The 27,942-nt window shown below is 28.8% G+C and overlaps 1 protein-coding gene across 3 annotated transcripts in view; it reads right to left on the bottom strand.

Annotated features, from left to right (window-relative positions):
* Nucleotides 1-27,942, bottom strand: part of LOC132943924 (prolyl endopeptidase FAP-like) — a 282,440-nt gene that overhangs the window by 172,327 nt on the left and 82,171 nt on the right. The window contains exons 2-3 of one of the 3 annotated variants that reach the window (XM_061013090.1): nt 15,274-15,435; nt 14,874-15,188 (exon numbers count right to left, since the gene is read on the bottom strand). The exons of 1 other annotated variant lie outside the window; for it this stretch is intronic. In XM_061013090.1, the coding sequence (XP_060869073.1) occupies nt 14,874-14,933 (60 nt within the window). In that variant the 5' untranslated portion in view covers nt 14,934-15,188; nt 15,274-15,435. Of the gene's footprint in view, nt 1-14,873; nt 15,436-27,942 lie in introns of all 3 variants that reach the window. One more of the 3 variants, XM_061013091.1, reaches the window with a different exon arrangement.

Genomic DNA, 27,942 nt, shown 5'->3' with positions numbered 1-27,942 from the left:
CAACTGTATCGAACTGTTTAACATTAAATAAAAAGACGGACATTACCTTTATTATTGAATTCAAATTAAAAGCTTCTTGTATTAAAAAATTATCATATTTTATTGTAATATTTATACAAATTAAACATATTAAAAAATAAATTGTGTTTTTTGTTTACCAATACTTAATTACAGAATGTTCAGAATTCAAATCAAGTTACATTTTCAATTAAATTTTCCCAAATATTTATGAAGCCATATGACTTTTGATAATTTTAAATTGTTTAAATCATTAGGTTGATTAAATAGTTTTCTATAACCCAATCCTTAAATTATATTATACAAACACGCTTAGTCAATTTATATTCAAGATGTTTGGTTTAAAGACAACAATAGAGATTAAATGTATACATGAAGTAATTTGGAACCATGTCAAGATAAAATCATCAAGTTTAGCCCCCTAATTTTACTATAACAATAGATTTTACCTAAAAAGCACTTTATTAAAATGTTGCACCATGTTATTAAATTTCGACAACTTGTTCAATAATTATAAAGCCATTTAGTATGAAAATTTGCTATTATATTTATAAGTAGTAGGTATTTAATTCAAAGAGCCATTGTACTATATGTATACACATTACACACCCATGGAGTTTATAAAGAAATACCAGATATTTCCATGGAAAACGTGTAATATATTACGCCATACTCATCCGATAATTGCTCAAACCTTGATAAATACTAAAACATTTATTTGCAGTCCCTTTTCCATGTCACTAATAACTACCTATTGACGAATATATTTAACAAATTCCAACTAGGACACTTATTGAATTACAGAGTGCAAACATAAGACAGTGCCAATTAACCACTCTCCTTATAACTTCTACGCCTTGGTATACATCCAATTCCAGACTATATAATATTTACTATTTACATACGGATTGAAAATATTAACCAGCTTGTAATAAAGTACTATGGAAAACTTCATTCAAAACCATACGGTCTCACCATAAGGTATTAAGGTATATTGGTATAATTAGTCTCGTACAACTCTTCTTCTTCGGTACTATGCTACTATTCTCTGATGTCATGGAAAATACAATTAGTAATATTACCAATAAAAATTCTACAGCCAGATGATATTTTTATAAATTTTTTTTAATTGTGTCAAAGTTGTAAATATTTTGTAATAACCATTTACTTATCATATTATTATACTTGATTGGTAATGGTTAAATATTTAATAAATATTAGTAAAGTAATAGTTTGTGAATAATTAAAGGCATTAATCAATCTTTAGCTAATTTTCGTTACACAGAAAACAGACTAGAGTTTTAGAAGATTTGGTTTGAGTTAGTGATAGATGAAAATAAGTTTAATATTTCATTACACCTGAAATAGTTTTATGTATCAATTAAAATGGAATTTATTATATTTTTATTTAATTGTAAAACTAAATGTTCTTCCAAGATTCATTGAAAAGGTTGTAGCGCCGAAACATGCATTAATAACATGTCGAAGGACACGAAGTAAAACATTTTTTTCTCCGGGTCTCCTTCACAAATTAATATAAACAGTAGCAAAAGAAAAATTAAAATATTCACCATGTTTCGAAAGATTTTTGTTTACTTTAATAAAAATGTAATCTTTTTGCCTATTTTTCTATGTTTGTTTGGAAATAATAATAATTTATATTTTTTTAGTAAAACAATATCGAATGACCCGGCAAGATCAAGTATGAAAAGAAATGAGTGCCTTAAAATGCATACATAGGCAAGACACACGCAAAAACTGCCGGGCAATATTTACAGGAAACAACACGATTCAAAAATTTCTTGAGGAAGCATACCAAATTTAGAGTTCAATAATGAAGTTTGTAAATATAATCATCTAATTGCAAATTTTACGCAGAAGTGCATGCTGTATTTTTCAACACAATATTAACAGAGTAATAGCCAATTTGACTAGAAATTATTGTAGCATATTTTTATCATTTTATTATATAATATTCCCCGCGGCCCGCATTAAAATGCACTATCTGACACCAATGGTAAACGATAAAAAAAATAAATACTAATTTCTATTATTACTATTATAATCTGCAACCAATGGAAACCATTTATAAACATAATATAAATTTGTTTTATAAAATAGTTTTTAAAAAAAAGAAAAAAAATCTTTATAAAACAATGTGTTCCCGAAATAATAAGGTATCAACAAAAAATGTGTGATATTCCAACGTAAACACTCTGCCAAACTCCAAGTAAAAAAACTCTAAGTATACCTATATAAAAAAACAGCTCTAAAAGTTGTGATATTAACATTGTATATAGTCTAAGTCTTTGAATTATAGATATAATTTATGTTAAATATTCTGCTGAATAATTGAACTTAGTTTGGTGACTTAAGTTAAAAATCTTAAGATACTATAGAATAATGATTAAATCATAATATAGTATACTGTCTACTATCATTGAAATAGGTAGTGTATTACTTATCAAGTGTTTTAAAGTCGCCAAGTGAAGTTCAATTATTTAGCAGAATATTTTAACATAAATTATATATTTATCTATAGTTCAAAGACTTAGCTATAAAATGATTCACAACTTGTAGAGCCTTTTTTATATAGGTACTTAGCGTTTTTTTTACACGGAGTTTGGCGGAGTGTTTTTGTTGGGTTACCTACAATATTACACACTGATAAATAGTAAATACAAATATACAAAATATATGTTTGCAACTCCCTTTTAAGTATAATGCTTGTTTTTTCTCTGGGGGGGGGGGGAGTATATAAATTTGAGTGTTGCACAATATGAGAAGTAAAAGTAATTATAATTAAAAAACGTATTAATTGAAATTGAAAATTTTACAAAGAATATTTTATCATACACGAACATATAAATAATTATATAAAAAGTAATTTATATTATGAAAATCGATTTTTTTTTACATTCTTACAACAAATCCATCATTAAAATTGATTTTTGATTTTTTTTTTAGGTAATGAACTAATATTAATTATACTTAATACAATTTTTAAAAATAAATTTTACATGATTTATACTTTAGATAGTCACGAAATGAAATAAATAGGATCATTCCATTTCAAGCAAACTTACAAAAAAAAAATTAATCATACGAAAAAAAAAACCGATATTAAAATTAAAACCTCGTTACTAGAATATTATATTTATTTTTTTCCAGTTATTGGATAAAAGCACAACAAATATATTATTATGTATTACACCATCCCCCTCAAGGTAAATATTTTCGACGAATTTCAACCATATTTGGAATATCTGAAGAGCAACTAAATTCTGCATGATATAATTTGTTTCTTGGAAAAATATAATATTATGATATTTATGATCTAACGTTAAATGAAACAAACCTAATTGAATCATCTGGAATGCAGATTGCAAAGATATTTGAATTTAGATAAAAGCAAACAGTTTCCTCGAAGTAGCTTCAAGTCAAAATAATACTATTGAGCTGCAGAGTGAATTATTATACCTTATGATGTATACGCTGACAATATTCACACACTGCAATATGTCTTAAATAAATAATGTGCAATAACAATTAAGTAGATATTGCTGTCAGTTAATATAGTTATAAAGTTAAAATAGTTTACTGGTAGGCCCTACCTATGTCGCGACACATTTAAGTATGACTACTGACTAGTATCTGCATTACATGTTATGTAATGTACGACACACGAAAAAATAGTACACATATTGCAATATCTAACTGATTATTTTCAAACCAGGTATAGGTACGGTAAGATACGGTTATATACTTCTGCAGATATGGTAAATTATCAGTACAATTGTTAATTTAGTAATTGCATAATGTCTTCGCTTCAAAATTATGATTCATAAACAACGTTTTAAACTTTGTTATTAAATTTTAAAATCACATATGAATTAAGTGTTGTACACAGCCTTATCAATATTCAACAAAACATGTTGTTATTGCATAATATGTAGTTAAATAGGCACTGTTGTATTCTTATCACGAGCTATTTCATTATACAAAATAATTTGCAAATTGTGTGGTTTTGACGAGTTTTGTCATACTTTGAACTTTAAATGCTTATAAAACAATATCTTGCTTATGAATCTTTTTTTTTTAAATAGCTTTAATAATAGCTTATGAGGAATCATTATTCAGTTGTCAAGCCTTTCGACCGATCGAAAAAATTTTAATCGATATTTATTGAAAAAAACTAAATAAATGTCCATAAATAGCTGAAAAAGAACAAAATATTTTGAAAAAACTATACCATTAGTAGAAAGTGCTAACATAAAGATTGGTTTTTGAATTACAACACAAAAAAAAATTGATTTAGTCAACATCTGGTTCTGCGTATACATTCTTCATATTTCCTATTTATTAAGACAACAACTGAGAGTTTTTGATTTTCAATACCTAGTACCAACAAGAATCATTTTCGGACCAGAAGAGATATAATATTGCAATGCATTTATATAAATCGTGCACACCAACACAATATCATTATAAAATCAATACATTCATCGCTCCACACAGAATCTAAAATATGTTAAGATATCTTTTAATGCTTTTTACATAAAAAAGTCATACCCATATAATTGTTAATTTACCAAGAGTATAAATTAAAGATGTTGATAACGAACATTATTTATTTATTTTGTAATAAAAACATTTTTTTTTATCTTTATAAGGTAATACTGAATGGAGTGTAGAAATAGATAATCATTGAACATCTGTATTGTTCCTCAAAATTATCCGCAAGTGATTAATAGCAAACATTTTTATTCAGAGATTAGTTATTTCATTGTTTTAAGAAAACTAATTGCATAGTTATCGGAAACAACAAGTACCTATACATTTATTAAGAAATACAGTTAAAATAAACTGTTTAATTTGTTATAGGGCACGCTTAATGTCTGTATACTGCTGGTAAAAATGGTTTGTATTTTTATATTCACTTAAATTAAACAAAATACGAGTGTAAAAAAACACATGCCAATTTAATAAATTAAATAAACAATACACCTGTTCTTATTTTAAAAAATATAGCTCAATAACAGTGATTAAAAATAGTGGAAATTATGTTTGTAACTCAGTGTCTTAAAACCACAACTGTATTACATTATATAACGATGCAATGATTTTATCTATTACATGGCCTTTTAAATTATGTACATTGTTTTTTACATTGGTTAGTGAATAATATTATTATGATTGTATGTATATATACAGAACCAGAATATTTTAATTTTTACATAGTTAGGATAATGATATGAGAAATATTTATCAACTTTTATTACCAAAGGATAAAATGCCGTCAGCTGTAAATAAAATGTTAGTCAGATATTAAAAAAAAAAAATCATCATAAGTAAAGAAAAGTTCCAATATTTATGTTTCTTATTAGGTAATTGGTTTTTGACTCGAGGCCTTTTAAAATAAATTGTATAGTTAAATTATAAATATTTATACTTTATCGTATAAGATCAAACACCGATTTCATTATTGGAAAATTTAATTATTTAAAGGTTTAATATATACAAAAAATATGACATCGGCATTCACACAAGGTTCATTTAATTAGGCATTGATTGATATACGTTATGATATTTATATTTTTTATACATTCAATACATACAATTTTAATAAATTACACCATGTATTTATGTATATACGTTTTTTTATAAATTCTGATACACTTATCAAGATATCAACGCTATAATTATAAACAAAATGTTCAAATTAAAAACGTTCTAAAAATAAAAGCATATACTTAAATCACGATAAAGATAGATTAAATGGTCGAAAATAACTAGATTAAAACGCATGGGGCAACTGTATGACCTAGAAAAAAAACAATAAATTACACGTAAGCCGATAAAAAAAAAATAACATTTTACCCTTGATATGCCCAATAAGCCACCCATGGAGGGGAAAATATAATGCAGTCCCGTTTGGTGGTCGTGCGATTAGATTAAACTTGAAATAAGACATTATTACATTATTATTATCGTAGCACAAAATAGAATAAATACCCTTTGGCCGTTTTAATGATTACATTAACCAACTATGTGTGTGTTCTTTGTTTGGATTAACAAAAAAAGAGTACCCACATATTATTATTTAAGGGGGATTCCACCCGGTGATTTTCTCTCTTTGTCTAACACATGTGCGACATGGGATTTTAGACATGTTCTTTGCCAAACATACCAATTGATCTAATCAAGCGATAACAATTCTGAAAATAGATTTAAATTTGTTGTCAAGTCTTCTTGAAATCGACTTTCCCGCATTTTTGATATTATTTCCTAAAATTTTTAAGAACGTAATGTTGAAAAAGAGGAATTAAAAAATTTTAGTACTTCAATTTTTGGAGAAATTAAAATCAAAAAATCAAAAATGTGGGAAAGTCGATTTTAAGCAGACTTCACGAAAAATTCAAAACTGTTTTTAGAATTCTTATCACTTCGTTATACCTATCAATTGGTATGTGTGGCAAAGAACACGTCTATAATCCTATGCCACACGTTTGTAAGACAAAGACAGACAATCACGGTATCGAATCCCCTTAACAGCTTTATTAATTATTCATTGGTATTTTAAAAATTGTAAAGGTACCATGATTTAAGATGTTAGGTATTATCATGGACAAAAATACATTATAATTATATCCACAGACTAAAAAACACTGAGGAACTGATAAAGTATATAGATACATTAAAAGTTTTGGATTTATAGCATATTGGAGAGATATTCAGCTATATGTTATAGGCGCAAGTAGGGGGGGAGGGCAACAATATCCATAGCCCCCTAAACATTTCTTACATCGTGTTTTAATCTTATTCAATATTATCAAAGGCTTTAGCTCCCTAGCCCCCCCCCCCCCCAATTCCAAACGCTATTTGTACCAAAAACCTTATTATGTTTAACCCACATAATCGAAAATCTGTAAAATTATTTAAGGTTTAGTTACTTGTCTTGTTTGTTATCAACCCGCCGCAGCACATTATGTGTATAATCTGGTCACAAGGCTAGTGACCGTCGTTGGTCAGCAGATTTTAATCCAAAAATTAGAAACGTATTATCGATATTTCTCTGTATCTCGATATCTTATGTGTGGGTACACGAACATTAAACAGATAACGGATAAAGATTTGATACACATACATTTATATATAAATATATTATATTAGTTAACTTCTTCTTTGTATCATTTTACATAACATTATATCAAACACAATTTGTTTTTGTGCTAGTTGCTGAGCCATATTTAAAAGGAGTCTTTAATAATTAATATTGTGAAATATATTTTTAAAAATGTATGCGAATTGAAAACATTTATTTCAATAATAAATACAATATTTAATTTATAATTATTTACGATTTTACGTCGTGTACAATTAATTTACGAAAAGTAATTTTAATCAAATAGAGTACTAAAAAATGGACTCAAGAGAGCAGCCATAAAATCTTAATACTCCGGGTTTGAATAAATTAACTTGTATTATATAATGTACGTATAATAATATTGATAGGATCGGATCACTAATGGCCTTCCTTCCGGCCAACTGCTCAGACCTTCTATATTAAACGCCGGAAATTGCCGACCCTATAAAAGTGTTAATAGGCTATTTTGATGCCAAAAATCATAAGCTCGGATTCATAATCCATTATAAGGGTTGTTAAACAGTGATCACCTTCAAACAATAATGTGACTTTGATCCAATTTTGAGTATTTATTATAACAAAAAAAATACTCTATTTTTAAATTTCTATAAATAATATATTGTACAATAATATAATATGTCAAACATTATTACATCAGAAACAAATAATAAAAATCAAATTCAGTGAAAAAGTCAAAAATTTGTGATTTCCAGGTATAATTTATTTGTGATTTTAAAATTAAGTATATTCAATGTAAGTTTCCACCTAATCGAGTTCAATAGTATTTTTAAATTTGAATTATAAACATTACTAAAACAGTCAACAAATCTCCGTTGTAAATAAAAAATACAGACTGGCATCATAAACCATAAAATAACGATCCACTAAAATATATAATAAATTAATGAACAAATAAAACAGTATATTACATTGATGACAACAGTTGGGTTGAAGGAAAAAAATATCGTGAAAATTATATTTTTATAAAACCAACCGTGATAACCCATAATCTGCATGGATTTACAAAATTCGCAACAATAAACTAGTATAGCATCCTAATAATCAACTTTTTGTTGCGTGTCAATCATACTTAACAGGAAATTGTGTCTTTTAGTTCAAAAACCATTCTATTCATACTCATATTTTTTTATTCGACGACTTTCACCGGGTATCATTATTTAAAGTTTATCGACAGGTTTTTCTTTTCACGAAATTATTAATGAAATATTCATGACTCCTAAACAAGTTATATAACACTAAGATAGGAAAATATTTTATGTTATTTTTTTTTTACTTTTATATGCACGATTAGATTTTAGTTATATAATTGTTTAAATTTAAATTTAATTATTCATCACTTATTATTGTTAGTTACCTATTAATTATTAGAAAAGGAGGAGTTCATGTTATTGAACAGCTTATGTATTTAGTTTAGTATCTATTAATGAATGTTAAAAAATCCAGATCCAACCATTTTGGATTTAGAACTTAATTAGACCAAATACACTGAAGTCAGCAACAATAAAGTAAACAATTCTTAATATCATTCATAATCTTTGCAGAAAGATTGACATTAAACGTGTCATTGATCCTAACTGAAAGTTGTCTACAACAAACAATATTTTTGGTTTATCATATTAAATATCGTTAAAGACACATTTTTATCGGTGTGCACAATACGTCATAATCATTCTTATGCGGTAATCCAATAATAATGTATTTCTTAAATAAATAAATAAATATTATAATGTTTATATTGGTACAATTAAAATGTTCAATATATTTCAGTCATATAATTAATATTACAGTATTTAATACATCATCAGTATATTAAATAATGTTAAAACTAATAACTCTAAAATTACATGTAAAACAAAATAAAAATAAAAATATTTATAGTTTCTTCAAATGAGCACATTCAATTATGAATATTATAAATTAAATTAACTAACAAATTAAACATTATTCATAAGCTTTAAAAACTATAAATATATTATATTATGAAAGTTCAACTAATGGAAAATATAAGGAAATCTACAAAATATAGCAGAAGGGCGCAGTAATTTTTTAAAAGAGAACCTTCCAAATAGCTTGTAATTTGTTTCTAAATTGTTGTGCTGTTTGTAAAATCTACTTCAGTATGACATGTGAAATACATAGTCATTTTCAAATGATAAAAACTAAAAAAAATTAATACAGACATTTTATTTTTAAAGAATTAATTTAAAATACAATTACCCGTAGTATATGTTTCAAGCAGAAAAACGTTATTAACGTTAATAACAATTATTAATATGGTTATAAGTTTATACTATAATATCACGATATTCTGAGTTATATCCACCTATCTATTCATTGTTTTAAATAAATTATTTTAAAAAAAATGTTATTAGAAACTTATAGTTAAGGATATTTATCAAAAATAAAAACACTTGATTTATAAAATGATAAGAGCGTTCAATTCATAAAATGCAATTGTATGACAATTGTTTAAGGATAATGATAATATTGGTTATAAATATTATAGTATTTATAATCAATCGTGATGATAGTAAAACATAACCTTTTCAATAGATATATTATGACGGTTATAATTTATCTTGTTATTTTTATATAAATCAAACATAATATTATAAAACAATCATCAATATTTATATAACAATACGTGTTGGCAATTGGCATCATTAATGTTCGACACAGAGAAAAACCTAACAAATACTTATTCAATATTATATGTAGATATTATTAGACAGATCTATAATTTCCATTCAGAAGTATACTATTTCATTAAAATATCATTTTGGTAACAAAAAAAAAATGATACACAGGATAAGTATCAGCAAGCATTCTCACCCCATTTTTTTCTTCGCAAAAATGCAGATATTCAAAATCTAACTATTGGAATTTTTGATTATACTTAAAGACCATATTATTTTTTTTATGTACTACTTAAGGTCATCCGGAAATACAAACTTCTATTTTTTAAATTACATTACCCCCTCCTTATATACTTTAAATTATTTAATAAATATGTTTTCTGAAAATAACGACATTTCAAACTTTGTATACTACTAAGGATAATAAGTCCACGATAATGGGCTCAGAATATATGAGGCAATGGTGTGTTCGAAATTTTAGTATTAAAAATAAATAATTTGTAAAAATGGTCCTAGTCTGATAAATACTAGATATAATATACATCGACTTTAAATTTTTGTAAAACAATTTTTAATGAATATTATCCTTAGTAGGTAAAAACATTTCAATGACTGAGAAACTATACTCGTTCTAAATTTAAATTAGGTACATCAACATTTTTAAAAAAATTGTCTACCAAATAATCTAAAAGAAAAAATTATGATTCTCTAATTTAATACAGAAGTATTTAATCACCACATGACATTGCTTAAGTAATACTTATAGTATAGTCATTAAGTATATTTAAAAATTCCAAACATCAGAATTTTAATAAATTCATTATTAAATCTAATAATGGAGATGAGCATTCTTGGCGAATCTCCCTGTACCAATTTACTATATAATACTGCTATACATGCATACCATCCTATTGTGTTTTCTTCACCGTTGATAACTTTTTTTTTGTGAATACTTTATGTGCATTAATAATGCAACTTTTTAATTTTGTCGAAAAGTCAGATCTACAATTTAGGCACTACCTACATCAAATTTTTGAAGAAATAAAATGAAGAAAATAAAGAGTCATCCAATACAAAAATAATGATTTTTAACAATCCAAATATTTAATAATAAATGATTTACAAAAAAATTCATCAACTGTGACAGTATATTTGAAAGGCCACATTATACTGCATAAAATTAATACATTTTAAAATAAACTCAAAATTAAAATAATAAAACCTTAATTTGTTTTAGTTATAATATAAATTAGTATTAGTTTAGTAAACGTTGATTATTTGAATCTGTATATACTCCAGTGATGTTCCTATTTGATGGTTATTACAAATGATTTAAATTTTAAATATATTCAAAATAGTTTTATTATATCTGCAAGGGCTTAACACGAAATAATATTCTGAATAAATTTCGTTTTAAATTAAACAATTCTTCAAATTCCTATTTTCGATCATACGTATATTTTACTATTAATTAATTCAAAAATAAATTAAATAATTTTAATAGTGTTTATCATATGTGCATAATTTCGAAACCACTATTTTACAATATGGAAATAAAAATTGAACGACAAATGAGACCTTTATTTTAATTTGGTATTAAACATTATCGAAAATTAAATTTTCACCATGCCATAAGAGGTATGATAACTATTCTTTTAAAACCTTCAAGCTTAAAAACACTATCGTTAAATACTCATTGGAAAACACACACCCAGATGCCCAGATTTCGGTGCTGCTTCAAAACGTGATTACAGCTGCAAAAAGATAAAAATGGATCCGTCAATAAGAAAATATCGTTAGTCGTTGATAACTTTTTTTCTTTCATTCCTTTGTAATTTTTCTTCATATTGCCGCGCACAAAAATATGCGTTTGGTTTGAGTCATTAATTAAATCAGTTTACGAAAAAAAAAAAATAATAATAATAAAATAACGAGAGGGAAAAAATGAATGAAATGTTTAATCGTGACAAAGCTTGCTTTGGTTATTCTAAAAATGATTTCACGAAATACGTCGGCCGGCAGCCGTAAGACGTAGTTTACGTGGTATAGTGGGAATTAATGGGTAAATAAAAAACATTAAAAACATAAAAATTAAATGTATATTTTTGGAATTTGTTTTTTCTTTTCGTTCAGTTATTGTTGTATTCCATCACGTATGTTTGTCACCGTCGGATGGGCGACTGAATACCTACCACACACAAAATAATCGTTAAATGTTTTAATAAATTGCAGTTTCTCTAAACTCAGATAATTGGTCGGCAGCTATGCCAGTTTTAATTAAAAACTTAACTCGTTCAGATATAATTCATTTAATTGGACTCTCGGGTTTTGTTTTAGTATTCATTGAGCACATGAACTCCCTACACTGCAGGTCACATCATAGAAGCTTATCGATCCACCTCAAACTGTATTGTGGTCCGAAGAACAAATGTAAAAAATGTATTCGTAACACGCAAACACATATATACCCGTGCCAAAAAAAAAGGCAGATGTGATAAATAAGCATTATGAAATCTTTAATAGTTAATATGTGTGGAAATACGGCACTTCCTGTGAGAAAGCTGAATAATATGTGTGTCATTCTACATAGAAAGTACTTGCAACTGCTCTTGCGCGGAAGTATATGCAGGTGACAAGGGCAATATTGTAAAATAATTTTGATATTCATGTGAAACAGTGGAAATATAATAAGTGCATGTATATTATATTATATATTATAAATTATTGTTGCATCTTAAATAAGTAAACTGTAATGTATTTGAATAAATCATAGCGTGGAATTTCTCATGGCATCAGCAATATTTGAAAAAATTCCCGCTGCATAAATAAAATAATATTTAAACAAATAAGGTGTCATTATTATTTGTATTTTATTTATGAATCTACGGGTTCCCTGCCTACCCTACATGAGTATGTTTATACATATGATATAAGATCATTTGGAAAACTGTTATAAATAACTGCTGCAATGTAACATTTTCATCGCAGTGCATAAAATATCAGGAGGTTTTTTCCTTCTTTTCAATACGGAATTAATCATGAAACACCTGTTGAACAATGATGTCCTGTTTCCGTGGAAACATGCTGATCTTAAATGAATACACTCCAGCGAAATCCACGCCTAAGGGCACTATAAGAGATGACGATATATTAATATACATCTCAGAAATATAACTATGTCGTTTATCGTTGGTATTCGTCCCCAAAATGTTGGCATACCCAAGTACCCAACCACTCAATAATGTGAGTTTCGCGTTTCAAGACAATAATTTTCACTGCCTTTGACTGCCTTTGAGATATAAATTCCATCAAACGCTCTCAAAGGGATTGTCGCACACATAATTGTGACTAACATATTTTTGGACAAGACAGGTTTAACGTATTTTGAGAGTTTACTGTTATGGTTAACCGATGAAAACATTAACTAGTTATGATATGAACCACTGACCAAGGGAAAAACACACTGGGTAGTAACAATACCCGTATTAAAAATATCGAAAATACTTAAATAAAGGTGAGTTGCTGATAATTAGAAGTGTAGCGAAGTCTTTCGATGTTTGTTTTGTACCTATTTACATTTTTAATTTATTTTCATTTGATGTCATAGTCATTAGGTTTTTAATTAGTGAGTGGATCAAAGAACATTTATTTTATTGGTACAATACATTTAACAATGCAAATGGTAAAAATACATCAATAATCAAATTAAAAATCTATACTGCTCTATCTGTGGACAAATGTTAATGACCTTCGACGAAAATTTTGATAAAACATCTGTATTTTCACACGCTAAACGAATTACGAAATGATCACAGATATGATAATAAATCAAATAATAATAAAGTGCTGTGGGAAGTATTGACGGGTAAATGTCAGATAGAGTTTCTCACGCCATAGGTGAGATAAAAGTATATTATACCCAATATATAGTAGGTACCTATATGGCTATATAATTTACAGGGTAATACACCAAGCATTATCCCTCTTTTTTTCTTCAATAACGTAGTGGTTCAGTATCAGATTTTTAGAATTTTAAAATATACCTAACTACCATATTATTTTCAAATTCTTTCAATTTTTTTGTACTACTTATATAGTGACCTGTGGATATACAAACTTCTGTTTTTTAATTGAGTACCCTTTTTATTTCATTATTTAGAGAATAATTCTTCTGAAAATATTTGCGTACAAAATCCAGATTCAAACGAGTAGTTTAAGAGGTCTAAGTTATTTAACTTTGTGTATACTAAGGTTAGTACAAGTTCCATGATTATCGGGTTGGGATATATAGCAACTATGGTGATTAAAACATTTTAGTAATGAATATTATTAATCTATCGATATTTATATTTTGTGAAAATGACCCAAGTATAATAAACACTGCAGAATTCAATATTATATCAGCTATTATTATAGCTTTTATAAAACCGTTTTTAAGGACTATTATAATAAATCAGTATACACATTTCAATAACTGAAAAACTGCTCGTTTTGAGTTTTGAACTAAGGAACTATATCAAAATGTGTAAAATAATATTACCCAAAATAATCACACTAAATGATGTACATTAAACAAGGCCGGTGGTTCTCATTTGAAAACATATTGATTTTAAGATGTGGTCTACGAGTAACCTGCCTAATATGTTGAAAAGTTCCGTAAAAACAGAATTTGAGTAAAACATTTAGCATACCTATACGAAAGGGGAAAACGGGGGTGAGCATGATCGGTGAATCACCCGGTATATAATATAGGTGCACGTACTTAAACCGCGCGCACGCATAATCATGATAGAATTCGCACGCAATACCGTCTCCGTTTTTTCCACCCCCGTCCCTGTTTTGACGGAGGGGCGGACGGACGTGCCTCGATATCCATAATAATAATAATAATAATATCTCTCGGACCGCCTACAACACACGTACTCGGGTGTACTCGCTTTAACCGCATTATAATAACATGTGCCGACCTCGCTACTCGTAACATTATAACGATGTAACACATTATGCGTTATTATTATTATTATTATAGTGCAGGCCGTCGTGCTACTCACCTCGATGCCTTTTTCCTTGCCGGATCCACCACCGCCGTGGGAACTCTGCACGGTGTTCATGGCCGACTATCGTTTATCATTCCGCGCGATAACGACGACTGCGATCTTCTCTAATGTGCCGGCGCGGCGTCTCGACGACTACGATACTGTTATCACTTTCGCCGTTATTACCGCATCATCGTTGTGGTTGCTGTCGGTTTTTTCTGCTGCTGCTGCTGCTGTTGATGTTGTTGTTGTTATCGTCGTCGTCGTAATTATCGATGTCTACGTATGACATTATCGCCGGTGGCTCTTCGCGCGCTTTTCCCGTGCAGGCTATATTTTATGACGATAACAAAATAACGGCATGATCGCGTCGACTATTTTACAGAAATAATAACTATAACTGAGATATAGGTACCTCTAACGATATAATATCTGTTTTATATTATATCGTTTTTTTTTTTTTTTTTATGGCGGTATTATCATTACGACTATACTTTGTCGTTAACAAGAATACACGTCACATTACTAAAAACCGACGTAATATATTATTTGAGTGCCGCGCGTCCGTCCTTTTCACCTAAAAAAAAAAAATGTTTAACACAACAATGAATCCACCCGCGCGCAACACGTCGAATTGTATTATGTAATGGGTACACTATATAATATTACAGCATAATAATAAGCATTATTATCGTATTGATATCGCTGCGATCCGTTGGAACGGATTTAACGGACGGACTCGATGTTGTGATTGGGATGATTTCGATAATCGATGGTGTCGAATTATTTGTTTCAACACGTTTTCATTATGCGTCACACCATATTATTATACGGCTCACTTATTTTAGTTTCGAAAACGATGTCTGTTTTTAATACAGCCAACTCGTCGTGGCACGAATGTTTACTTTCCCGACCAGTATGTATGATTCGTTTTCCACCAGATCCGTTTAAACTATATTATAATAATATTATTATTTGTGTTCGTCAGTCGATAATAATAATATTTTAAGCCGTCCGTATCATACAATAATTTAGTGTTTTTCACAGTACGATTTTCCTGCAATCCAAAAAATAGGAAAATGTAACTAACAATATGATATTATATTCCACGGAGATTATAAATAAAAAAACTTTTGACTTATCGTCTTTAAATATTAAAAGCGGGATGTTTGTCATTATAGGTACGCGCTTATGAATAATAATCGATTAATTCTGTCTTAGGACCGAACCAAATAGATATAACCACAGCGTAAAATATTTATAATGTACACAATATTAAACTTCATATTAATAAACATTAATCCCTATAGTGGCATAGTTGCGTGTATGGATATAATTTTATCAATATTTAATTCCAACTTGGAAAACTCAAGAAACGCATATTATATTATGTCTATAATAATGGTAGGAACTTAAACAAAATTATCACACTAAACGACCAAACTTATCGTAATATGTCTATCCGAGAGATAATAAAAATATTTTTTTAACATCAAAAACCAAATAGATTTGGCTTATCAGTTATTTAAACTTAGTTAGTAAATTTAAATTATACAAATTCATTCTCCAACACTCAATCATCGTTTTTTCCTTATGGCTTATAGGTATACGATAAGACTCAGATAGCTCATGGCTGTTAGAAGAATTAATCATAATGATTTTCATAATACAAAAAATATAGATTGTAAATGAATAATATTATAATATGATAAATTGAGAAAAAACTGTAGGTACCGTGCAGGTTAAGGATATCGATGGTCTAAGTTCAACCAAGCACAAAAATAAAATTTGTTTCCATTAATATTATTATTAAATAAAAAAAGTTATATAAAAATATGGTTCATGGTAATCTATTTCAAAATTAAATTATTGTTTGAAAAGTATACGTTAATAAATCAAATATTATACAAGATATGAAATGTAATGGGTATGCATACTAAATCGAATTATTTTTTTCCCTCAAATCAAATAACCATCAGATTAGACGCGTAACGTCATAATACTTTTATAGACTTAGATAATTTGTTTTTAATCCGTAAAATGTAGTATTTACTATTTAATTACAATGACTACCACAACCAGTTTTATCGCCTGCTCTGTAAAATCCTTACATTACCATAATTTATAAACTCTTAAAATGTCTTTATACTTATTGCAGCTTCTTTTTATTGCTTTTTGAGTTTATTTATTAACAGCAATTAATGTTTATTTAATTTATAAAAAAAAAAAAATAGTTAACCGGTCGATAGACAATTATCGATAAGTAATTGTATCTCAATGACGTTAAATTAAGGAGGTACTTTGCAAATTTACATTTTAAATACCAGAAAGAACTGACTTTTGGAATAACTTTTGTTTTTTTTTTTTTTTATTATTTAGAGGAAAAGAGCCCTCGGCAAAATAGGCCATTGGGTAACTTTTGTTTTAATCAATATTTTAAATGTTTTGTTTATATATAATTTATAGCCACTTGCGCTACACGTGTAATACAAAAAAAATAAATATTTTTATTCCTAATACTTAAGATAAAAAATTTTAAATTTGATTTGAATTTTTTTGGATAAATTCAAATCAGCCGATTTGTGAATCTGACGAATCAAAAGAACGATTTGGATGGTAAAAACATTTATCTAAGTCAAGTAGTTTATTTTTTAGAATTCTTTAAAATATCAATATTATTTTGATTAAATTAATTTGGAACGCAACAATTTTTTTAAAAATATTATTTTTGAAAATTTGGTAACATGGGTATATTTCTTCAACTATTTACTAATCATATAATTTTATCAATTTTTGTCATACGTTTAGGTATCACACATATTTTTTTTCTGGTCAATTCTTTCTGTAACACCTTTTATAAGTATTTATTTTAACATAATTTGTATTTTGCTAATGTGATTTTCGCTGATATTTATAGAGATTATGAAGACATAATACATTTATTATACTCGAAGATCATTATCCATATAGCAAACGAAAGGAATAAAGCCTGCGAAAGTAATTGCGGTCATTGCAAATACTGTCGTTGAATCAAATCACATGACCCAGCTTAGAAGTTTTAATATAAAAAATAAAAATAAACCTGTTAAAACTTGGCTTGTTATTCTTCTTAACGAAATACGGGTTAAGACTTTTTGAATACACAGAGTGTGTGATTTCTGTTATGCATTTCTTTCTTCGGACTACGGAATATTTACGCCGTGACCTTCATATCCATTCAATCGCCTATACCCCGCTGTTCTATACATAATAAAAGCAACCTTGGTGGATAAAAAATCGTGTAAGGTCTCCTAAAACGAATGGATTCATATAAGGCAATGAATATTTTAAAAATATAAGCATCACACGGGAAATTGTAGGTGTTTCACTGTGTTTGTCACAAAACAAAAAAAAAAACAAACTACTTTTATCAAACGGAATCATTTTATTATTCTGTGTTCGTTATAAAAACTTCATATAGCGAAACATGTCTGTATTGGACAATGGACAGCGAAACCTCTCTATATTGGACAGTTACGAAAACTAAAAATATAAATGCCCTAATGAGGGGAATCAGTTTTCAGTAAACCGAAGTTTCACTACAATATCATCGTAACGATTTATAAACATCATAATTTATAGCACATAATATATAATATTATAATCATACCTATATTTCAGATAACATTCGATTATATAAAAGAAACTTTGTACGGTGTATATATAGTTTTATTATCTCGATTTAATGACTTTTTTAATAATAATATCATCAACCCAATATTAGGTGTATATTGTATGATAATATACTAAATATTTAATCATCAATATTATAATATGTATTAATATATTTTATAACGCACGGACATAATACGTAATGTGGAAGTGTATTCGCATTTCGCACAATCAAAATACGTAAAAAGAAGATATACCTTACGCAAACAGATTACAAACAAAAGCTTTTATTCTGGGTAAGTTTAAGTTTGCACTGTAGCCATGGAGGACACAATTTCGCCAGGAATTCACGTACAGCGTACCCGAGATAACTTTTAAGTGGCGTGTATATTTATTTTAAAGAATAATAGTCTTAATCCATCGTGCTTGAAACTCCAACACACCGTAGCAACCCGAATAACCATCGTAACATCGCGCCAAAACTCGTGAAATGCAAATTCGATGAATTCGTCATAGGATTGCCGATTCTCCCGCCGTCTTGATATTTTTCCAAGCATAAACGGATCCACCGAGAGGAATAAAATGTAAAGAAATAAGTTTCCTAATGAGAGCTATAGTGGAGAAAAAAATACGTTCTCTTAGCACGAGGGATGACGATATTTCATTATAATATAGGTAGGGATTATACACAATATTATAGTAATCGGCTTGAGAAAACTATAAAGTGTACAGAACAATAATAATTTGTTTTTGTATTTTACATCACTAACTATACAGCAGCAGTTGCAAAATTATTCATCCGTGGATAATTACACACTGTCGCCGTCTCAACTCTCAAATGGTTTTCAAGACGGACGGATTTTATCGTTTTGTATAGTAATAATAATTACGGAACGACTAATAAATGTATATAAAATAAAAAACAGCCATAAAGACGAATTTGATTGGCGAAAATATACATCGGCTAGTTAAAACGCGAATAAGGCGGAGGAAAATTATCAAGATTTAGATATCTTAAAATAAAACGTGATAATGAAAATAAAAAATAGATATTTATTAATACTACACCGACTTGTTTATGAGTAGGGAATAAGAATAATATATTATTGAGTTATTTACGTTGTCGGTTCTGGTAGTAAATTTCGGTTGTCGTGACCTATATTCGCGGTCCCTCTTTTTCGTATTTCGCACGTATGATGTCTTTGGGAATTTATTTTTTCAACAATTAAAAACATTGTGCAAAAAAAGATATACGCCCTAATCAGTATTTTGGTTAGCGGGGGCACGAAATCGCAGGAAAACGATGAGAACAAAACACACGACATTTAGTAGCGGCTGCCGCACTCGATCACCAGCGGAGCACTATCGCCAATTTATTACCGTGCTTATTGAAACTATGTGCATGCGTCATTTATATAAATTTATAAGCATGTGTGTTGGATTTAATAACGCGTGAAACGGCGATGTGTTATTGCTAAATAGTGCTGCACCGTAGAGCTGTCACAGAAAACAACAGTGGTATATTTTTACTGCACCTCTGTGTCACCGATATTGTACCTTTTCCGCCGCTATTTTTCGAAACGAGCAACGCAATTGCATTATCATAATGGCTAAAACTGTTCTGAATGTAAAAAATTGACACTTATACGACTGATGTATTAGGCGTATGTTTTATGTATTCGGTACACTGACAGCTGATATTGTTAACTTAACGAAATAACGCGATTGCCACTATAAATAAAACATCAAACGATACGAAAAATAAATTTAAAATAGATACACCTAATACTTTTATACCTAATTTAATAATATTTATTATACAATGACAATTGTCTGAACGAATAATATTTTAATCTGTAATCTAAGAATCCAACTCTTGTACCCGGGGTGAAAATCTTATATGAGCCAAACAAAAAATCGACCGAACCACAAAAACTGCGATCGGGTCCGAGTAAAAACCTCAAAATAACATTATTGTGTTCTTAGGTAGGTATAATAATACGGCGAGACGCGGTCTAATAGCAAAGTATAGCGTCGTCGAGCCTTCGTGCGCTATCGTATACAAATAATAATAATATTTTTTATGTCACGAAGTGTTCAATCGCAAACGTACCTATAGGCGACTGAAAATTATATGAAAAAAGAGCAACACGTCATGTTATAATAGACACCGACTCCTATCGTTGTGTGCCGGTACAATAGGATTTTCCATCAGCCTCGAGCGGCGCAGAGTTCACGACCGTCCGGAACCGTACACCACTGAAACTATTATAAAATTGCAGAAAGTTGTATCCGACTATACTTCTCGGTCCGGTTAACGTTCTCTGTCCACCGAAATCGAATACAATTTATATAAAAGCCGATTTTGGCACCACGCGCACCGCGATGGCGCAATTAATCATTTTTCCACCAACGTCCGGCACTCCCCCTCCAACCCACATCCACGCCGGAAAACGCCGAGTTTATGTTTGTGCCGCCGTAAACGAGCGTGCTTCGGTTCGTTGACGAGAGTAGCTAATACCGCGAAAAAGTTTTCCCGTTTTGTCATTGTGTCTTGGTCTCCGTGTGCCGCCTTTTGGACGCTCTTCGAACGCCGTCGATTACACGCCACTGCCTCTGACTGTTTACTTCACTGACATAATATTATTATTATTATCATCGCCAGCTGATCGTGCACGACGACGACGTGACAAATTAAATGTCCGCAGATTCACCGCTCCTCAAACACTCCGTTAAAATATTAATAATAATATGTTAACAACACAGATTTACGATAGTACGGTTATTTGGGTTGTTCCCACCAAAATGATGTACAATCATAACTATTTTGTTGCCGGTACTATTGACAACAATTTTACGAAAATCGGTCACAAACTGTGAATTTGCGGCATAAGTGTCGTCTATGCTTTTGAATTTATACATTAGATAATACGCGTAAGTCGTATTAATTATTGCCGATCTTGCACTACGTTGCCCGCGACAAATTAAATAACTCCAGTGGATTTACCTCGTCTTAAACTCCGTTGGTAAACATACTATACAATATATTTTTAACACAGTCATTCGTGTGGTTTTGACCAAATTTAAAATACAAGTCTGAATGTATGCACAATTATAATAACTACATTAATTTATATAAGTTAAACAATGAGAATCATATAATAATAATATATAGAAAAAATATTCATTTTTCGTAAGCAAACAAATCCCTGTGTGAGCCCCACTTTAAAATACAAAATTTAAGAAATCGTCATCGAGGTGCACATCTACAAGTATAGAGATTATATATGTACCAAATTCCAAAAGAACGAGTACAATAAACTTGGGCTGTAGATCACTTACACACACACACACACACACACATTGCCTTCTATTAATTATATTATATCCACGTGCAACGTCCGCCAATATTATAGGCACGATCACATTCTCCTAGTTCAGACGCAAGTGAAATATTTTTCTTCTTTTCTCCGCGCTGTACCTGTCAAAAATGTTCATCTAATATACTGTATTGACATTTAAATACACAATAACAGGTAGGTGGGTACACGAATAACTAATTACCAATTTTAACTATTATAATTATGTGTTCGCCAAAATCTCGGAAGTCCCTACGTGTCTTAGTACTACAACAAAAACTGTTGGTGCATTCACTCCCGACACCTGAATACTTTAAGAACTTATCTGTTTGTAGTGCAAACATTTTGAGGGTAAAATTAAAATTCTGAGAAATACTGTGACTGCTTGCCAGGGAAAATTAAAGACGTGTCACCACCGTCTTAGATTCTTATCGAATATGGCTATAAGATAGGAACTTCTGCAATTATTTTTCAGAAACAATACACGAGTGACAAATCCAATTGTTATTCAAAAATAAAAGCCGGTCAAATTGTTTTATAATAATTTATTATGAAAATTATATTATCTATCTATATACATAAAATCCAAAGTATATAGTGAAAATTAGAAATATTATTTTTTTTTTTATAAATAGTTGCCATTGGTTACTGGGGCAGATGAAGTAGAAGCATGCATCAAATTGTCGAGCTCATGGCCTCTAATAAACAAATTATATCTTAAAACAATTAATATGAGAGTGTATTTATAAAACAAAATCGTTTGTTGCCTATAGTCTCAAAAACCACTCTACCGATTTCAGAGATTGTTTTAAGCACGTTCGGAAATATACCAAGAGCTTTAAAATCTGAAATGAGGTACTCTAAACCGAGACACATCAATATAACACAGTATTTTGTATTAATTGATATTTTTTTCCCGGGTGAATTTGTGTTGTTTTACAGCTATATCAAAGACCATTGGACAAGCGATGGCACGTTGTATCCAATCCGCCATGGATTGGATTAAGTAAAAACGACAAACTCGGTATAACTTAGAAACTTTAGAGTTACAAATTATACACTTGCGTACCCGCCTTACAATAAACTGTTCGCATAATCACAAGCTAGTCTCACACTCTCACGGGCCCTCTATTTGGCACAGACAACGCTATAAAATAATATAATCGAACGTGTCCTGACTTATCAACGTAGAGCCTTAACAACGATAGCTTGAGACTTAACATTTTCACGGTACCTTCGTCGTACCACAATGTAAGTGTGCACAAATAAAGAATTTTCCAAAACTCGCATTTTTAAAGAGGTGCTTGCACAAGTATTTTGAGATTCACGATGGTCGTTGGAAATTACGACTGGAATTTTTTTTTACGTTTATAAAATATATTTATTATCATTGGTTACAGCCTACAGGTTATAATAAATATTAGACAATTTTTAACACCGTTACACTGAATATCAAATAACTAATTGAACAAAATTTGAATCATATAAAGTTAACATTTTTCACGGCAATGAAGACGTGTACGTGGTTAGCTATTTATATTATAATAATTACTCTGTATTAGTTTTAATTAATTTTTTTCGCTTAAATATTTAAAATGCTCCTTAAAAATGCTCAACATTTCTAATAATTTATGGTTACTAATATAAATCAATCACATCTACTAAGACCATATATAAATATAATATCTTAAATATTTTATGATTGTAAATAAAATAACATTTTGAATTATTTAAATTAACTTCTAAACTCAAAATAAAAATAATATAAAATAAAATAAAAACTTCTGAAGTATATTTTAATTTACAGTTCCTATAAATAACAAAATAATTAATTGAATAATTATTCTCTTTTAGATACTATGAAAGGAGTATTATATTTGTATATATACAATTTTTAAGCATAAATAATAAACGCTTAATTAAAACCGACAAGTTTTTAAATTTTAAAATGAAATTGTTTATTTATTAATAAAGTCTTATCTTTTTTTTTTAAAAACACAATTTTTATTCACAATTTGCCACATCTGGGAAAATTATTTTAATATTATCAAAGCATCCAACATAAGTGGTAATTTAAATAAAAACAAACTAGAATGTGAACCCCACAGTTGGATATTATATTCACATATCTCATAATATTATTATCAATTTCGCAGAATATGTTTACGAACACAGAATAATAACTATATAATTTTTTTTTTATTGTACTTTATATATTACACCAAAATGGGTTAGATAAAAAAAATATTATTACTACCATGTGTACCTATAAAATATTCACATTAAAAATACTTTATTTAAAATTAAAACATTCAGTGGTAATAAGCAGTAATAACGTGGATGCCCTGTAGATATAAAAAATAATAAATACTGAATAACTAACTACCATCGTTATACCAATTTTCAACAAAATAGTATTCATCCTTTTTTTAGATGATAGTTACATTTTTTTCAGCAATATTATAATTATTATTATCATTAATTTTAATGTACTTACATTATGCAGTGATTATAATGAAAGGAAAAGTTCATTGTAGTTTAACTTTACTGGTTGTAATAATTCAAAATATAAATTAAAATGTTTTTATAGTAACAGTATTGGTCCATTTTGTTTTTAATTTGAAAATGTATATTACTATCGTTCCTTTGATTATGATTTTTTTTTTTTAACTTTATTTTATACTTCAAGTAAAATTTCAGTGATTCATTAAAATATTTGTTATTCGTATAATAAATTGTCGTGTTAATTATATCTAAAACAGCACACAGCTAAGTAAGTTGTATGAACTATGTTCATTATACAGCTGTGATATTCGAGTCTAAAATATTATAGAAACAATTATCATGACCTATAGTAAATTATCTGATTGATTTCACGAATATTACTATAAAAATTAAAAATACATACGAATTCACACAAAAAATAACTATAAAATATACATGAATTCAATATTACATAAATGTATACTGACTGAAATTACTATTTGATAATCGTTAAATGTAATAAATATTATACTATAACAAAACGTATTTCCGTTCTATATGACGATAATATAGATTGGTATCTATATTACATACAACTAATGTTCGTTTATATAAATCTTCTCTAATTTTCACACGATGATTAATTGTTGTCGGTGATATTAGTGAGCCTTGTCATAGGTTGTTCAAAATGGATATCTAGATAACGAGTTTTTTTTAGAACTAGAACAAACCAACTCTTCTTAGAAATCATTCAAAATTCATAACTCAAAATATTGTTATAACTAAAATGCATTACGTAAAAGTCATCTTGTGGTTGCTTTCGTGCCAGTACCAAAGTCGTTAACTTTGTTATCGACCATCCGTTACCTATTTGAACAATACATAATATTTTAAACAACGGAGCTAACGCAGATATACCCTTTGTCCTTATGCACTCTAGTGTTAAGTTTTTAAAATATGTGTTTATTTAAAAGTAGATAGTTATACAGTCAAATGTGAAGTTTAAAATCTTTATTTCAGTTTGTTTTGAATACACCACAGAACTTTATAAATGTAGAACTCCTATGGAATGTCTCATATCATTTGTTTTCAGAAAACTGGTTCGGTTATCGCTTTTAATTGTTCAAATGGCAAAATATAGTTTTCCCTCTTCAAGGTTAGCCTTTACACTATTGAACGGAAATTCAAGGAAATTTAAGATAAATAGTAATAAAAATAATAATAATAACACGGTTTCCACATTATGAGATTCACTTGCAAATAGTACAATATTGCCAATTTGTGCAATGAAGATGATAAAAAAAATTAAACATCAATAGTTCAGATTAGCGTTCGAAGCAAAAACGATTTAAACTCATCGAAATCTGATGAAATACCTAATACATTTATGTAGATGAATATATTTGTATAGCAGATGTTTTGTAACATATTTTGGTTAGAATATGCATATCGATGTATAGGTATTTTGAATTATCCAGTGACCACAATCAATAACTAGGTACCTACGGGTAATGATTATATATAGGTACTAAACTTGTTCGAAAGTTCAAAGTGTCTAGACTCCGTTGACCCATTATTTAAATTCAATTAAAAATTTGAATATGTATAGATTCAATCGTTTATATTTAATTGCAAAAACGAGTAAGATAATAATAACATGGAAATAGTAATTTATTGTGAATGGATATAAACCATAATATATAGCTATATTCGTATAAATTGCATATTATATAATAATCTCCAATAAAGTACTCTCCTGCAATGTTTAAAGTTATATCAAAAACTTTATATTATATATCTGTTTCCTCGTTTCACCCGAATAACACACATCTTATACATATTGAAAACATAATAATATGTATTGACAAAATATTATTAACTTGAGATATTTTTTTAGTGAGTTTATATTAATTTCACTATTCGAGTCTCGCACTAGCTATTAGTTACAATATATTCGATATTGTTTGATTACATTTTAAATAAATATAAACATAATACATAGCATAGTTTTTGGAAAAACGATCGCAAACAACGCAAACATGGTGTATTTTGGTTTTCTCAAAACTACCTAAAGACAATTGTTCAATCATTGCGAGCATGTAAACACAGTCGAGTGTCTCTAACAATAAAGTGAAAGACAAACGCCACCAACGTGAAATTTTTTTCGTGTTTGTTTACAGTGGAAATTTGTTCTGTCTCGGAGCCACATGACATGTGTGCACAAGCGCATACTCACACGACAAAAAGACAACACTTTATATTAATTTATCAAACACGTGTCTACAATATAATATTATTATAGTTTGATATATAGTTTGATTTACCGAGCAGATTCACCACTATTTTTCCTATAGTAGTGGTTTTTTAAAATTCTGATTTTTGGAATATTTAACGATATTTATGGAAAATATTCTCAAATAAATACTTTTTTATACTATTTAAAGAGTGTGCTGTGGCCATGAAAAACTAAATTTTCTTGAATGAAAATCACCTTTATTCGTGTAAATTATGAATTGGATGACTAATGAACATTTGTATGTACATACTACCCATCTAAATCGAATTTGGAACGAGTAATTTTTTTGTTAAGTATTTAAATTTGTGTATTATAGATCGATCCATGGTAATAGGTCCAGACGATGTACACCTAGACCTAGTGGGTTAAAAGCATTTGAAAATAATAGCAATTAATGTTATTAATTATTATTTATTATATTATTATCAATATTTGGAAATTTGGAAAAATTGTCTCACTATAATAAATTTGAGACCCAATTTTACATTCATTGTATATTTTTTAAAATCATTTTTAAGTACCTAAGTACTATTAGCCTTATTACATACATTTTATAAAACTCAATAACTACTCGTTTAAATGTTGATTTAGATACATCCACATTTTCAAACAAATCATCTTCTTAACAACTCTCAAGAAAAAGCGTGCTTCTCAATTGAAATAAAGAAATTGGTATAACTACAGGTCAGGTCACCTCGTTGATGGTATAAAAAGTCCAAGTATTTCAAAATATAGTCCTTATTCTGTAAAATTCCAAAAATCAGAATTTGAATAGAATAATCTTTAAATAAAAAATTGTAGGCGGATACTGTTTGGCGCATCACCCTGTATTGGTAAATTAAATACATACTACGTTGGTTTATTAAAAAAAATGTACTTGTGTTCTGCCAAACGTACTCAAGATCGATAACTACGGATAAAACTTCCTGCTCTCCTAGATTGGCGTTGAGGATTTGAAAAACAAATTCAAGCGCGTCGGCACCGTCGCGTCACTGGACTACTAATGGAGGAAACAAGTGCTGATGTCCTGTGTTGTATCCTACACGTTTTTTAACGACGGTGGTTAAATCTTCCAATTTTTTTTTCTTTGTCATTTTTTTTTAATCCAACCCAACCACAGACAACGATGAATAGTTCACCTGACCACCGCTATCGTCGATTATACTGCTGATGCCAAAACCTCGTTATCGTCCATCTGTCTCTTTGTCTCTCTCTCTCTCTGTCTCTGATAACGAAACGACAATATTGTTATTTACGCCCGCGTATCCGAAGCACTCACATGCAGTGGCGGTGT

This window comes from Metopolophium dirhodum, chromosome 4 (genome assembly GCF_019925205.1).
Source record: "Metopolophium dirhodum isolate CAU chromosome 4, ASM1992520v1, whole genome shotgun sequence".
Taxonomy (NCBI): Eukaryota; Metazoa; Arthropoda; class Insecta; order Hemiptera; family Aphididae; genus Metopolophium; species Metopolophium dirhodum.
Note: the sequence above shows the minus strand (reverse complement) of the source record. Positions and strands in the feature narration are given on the sequence as shown.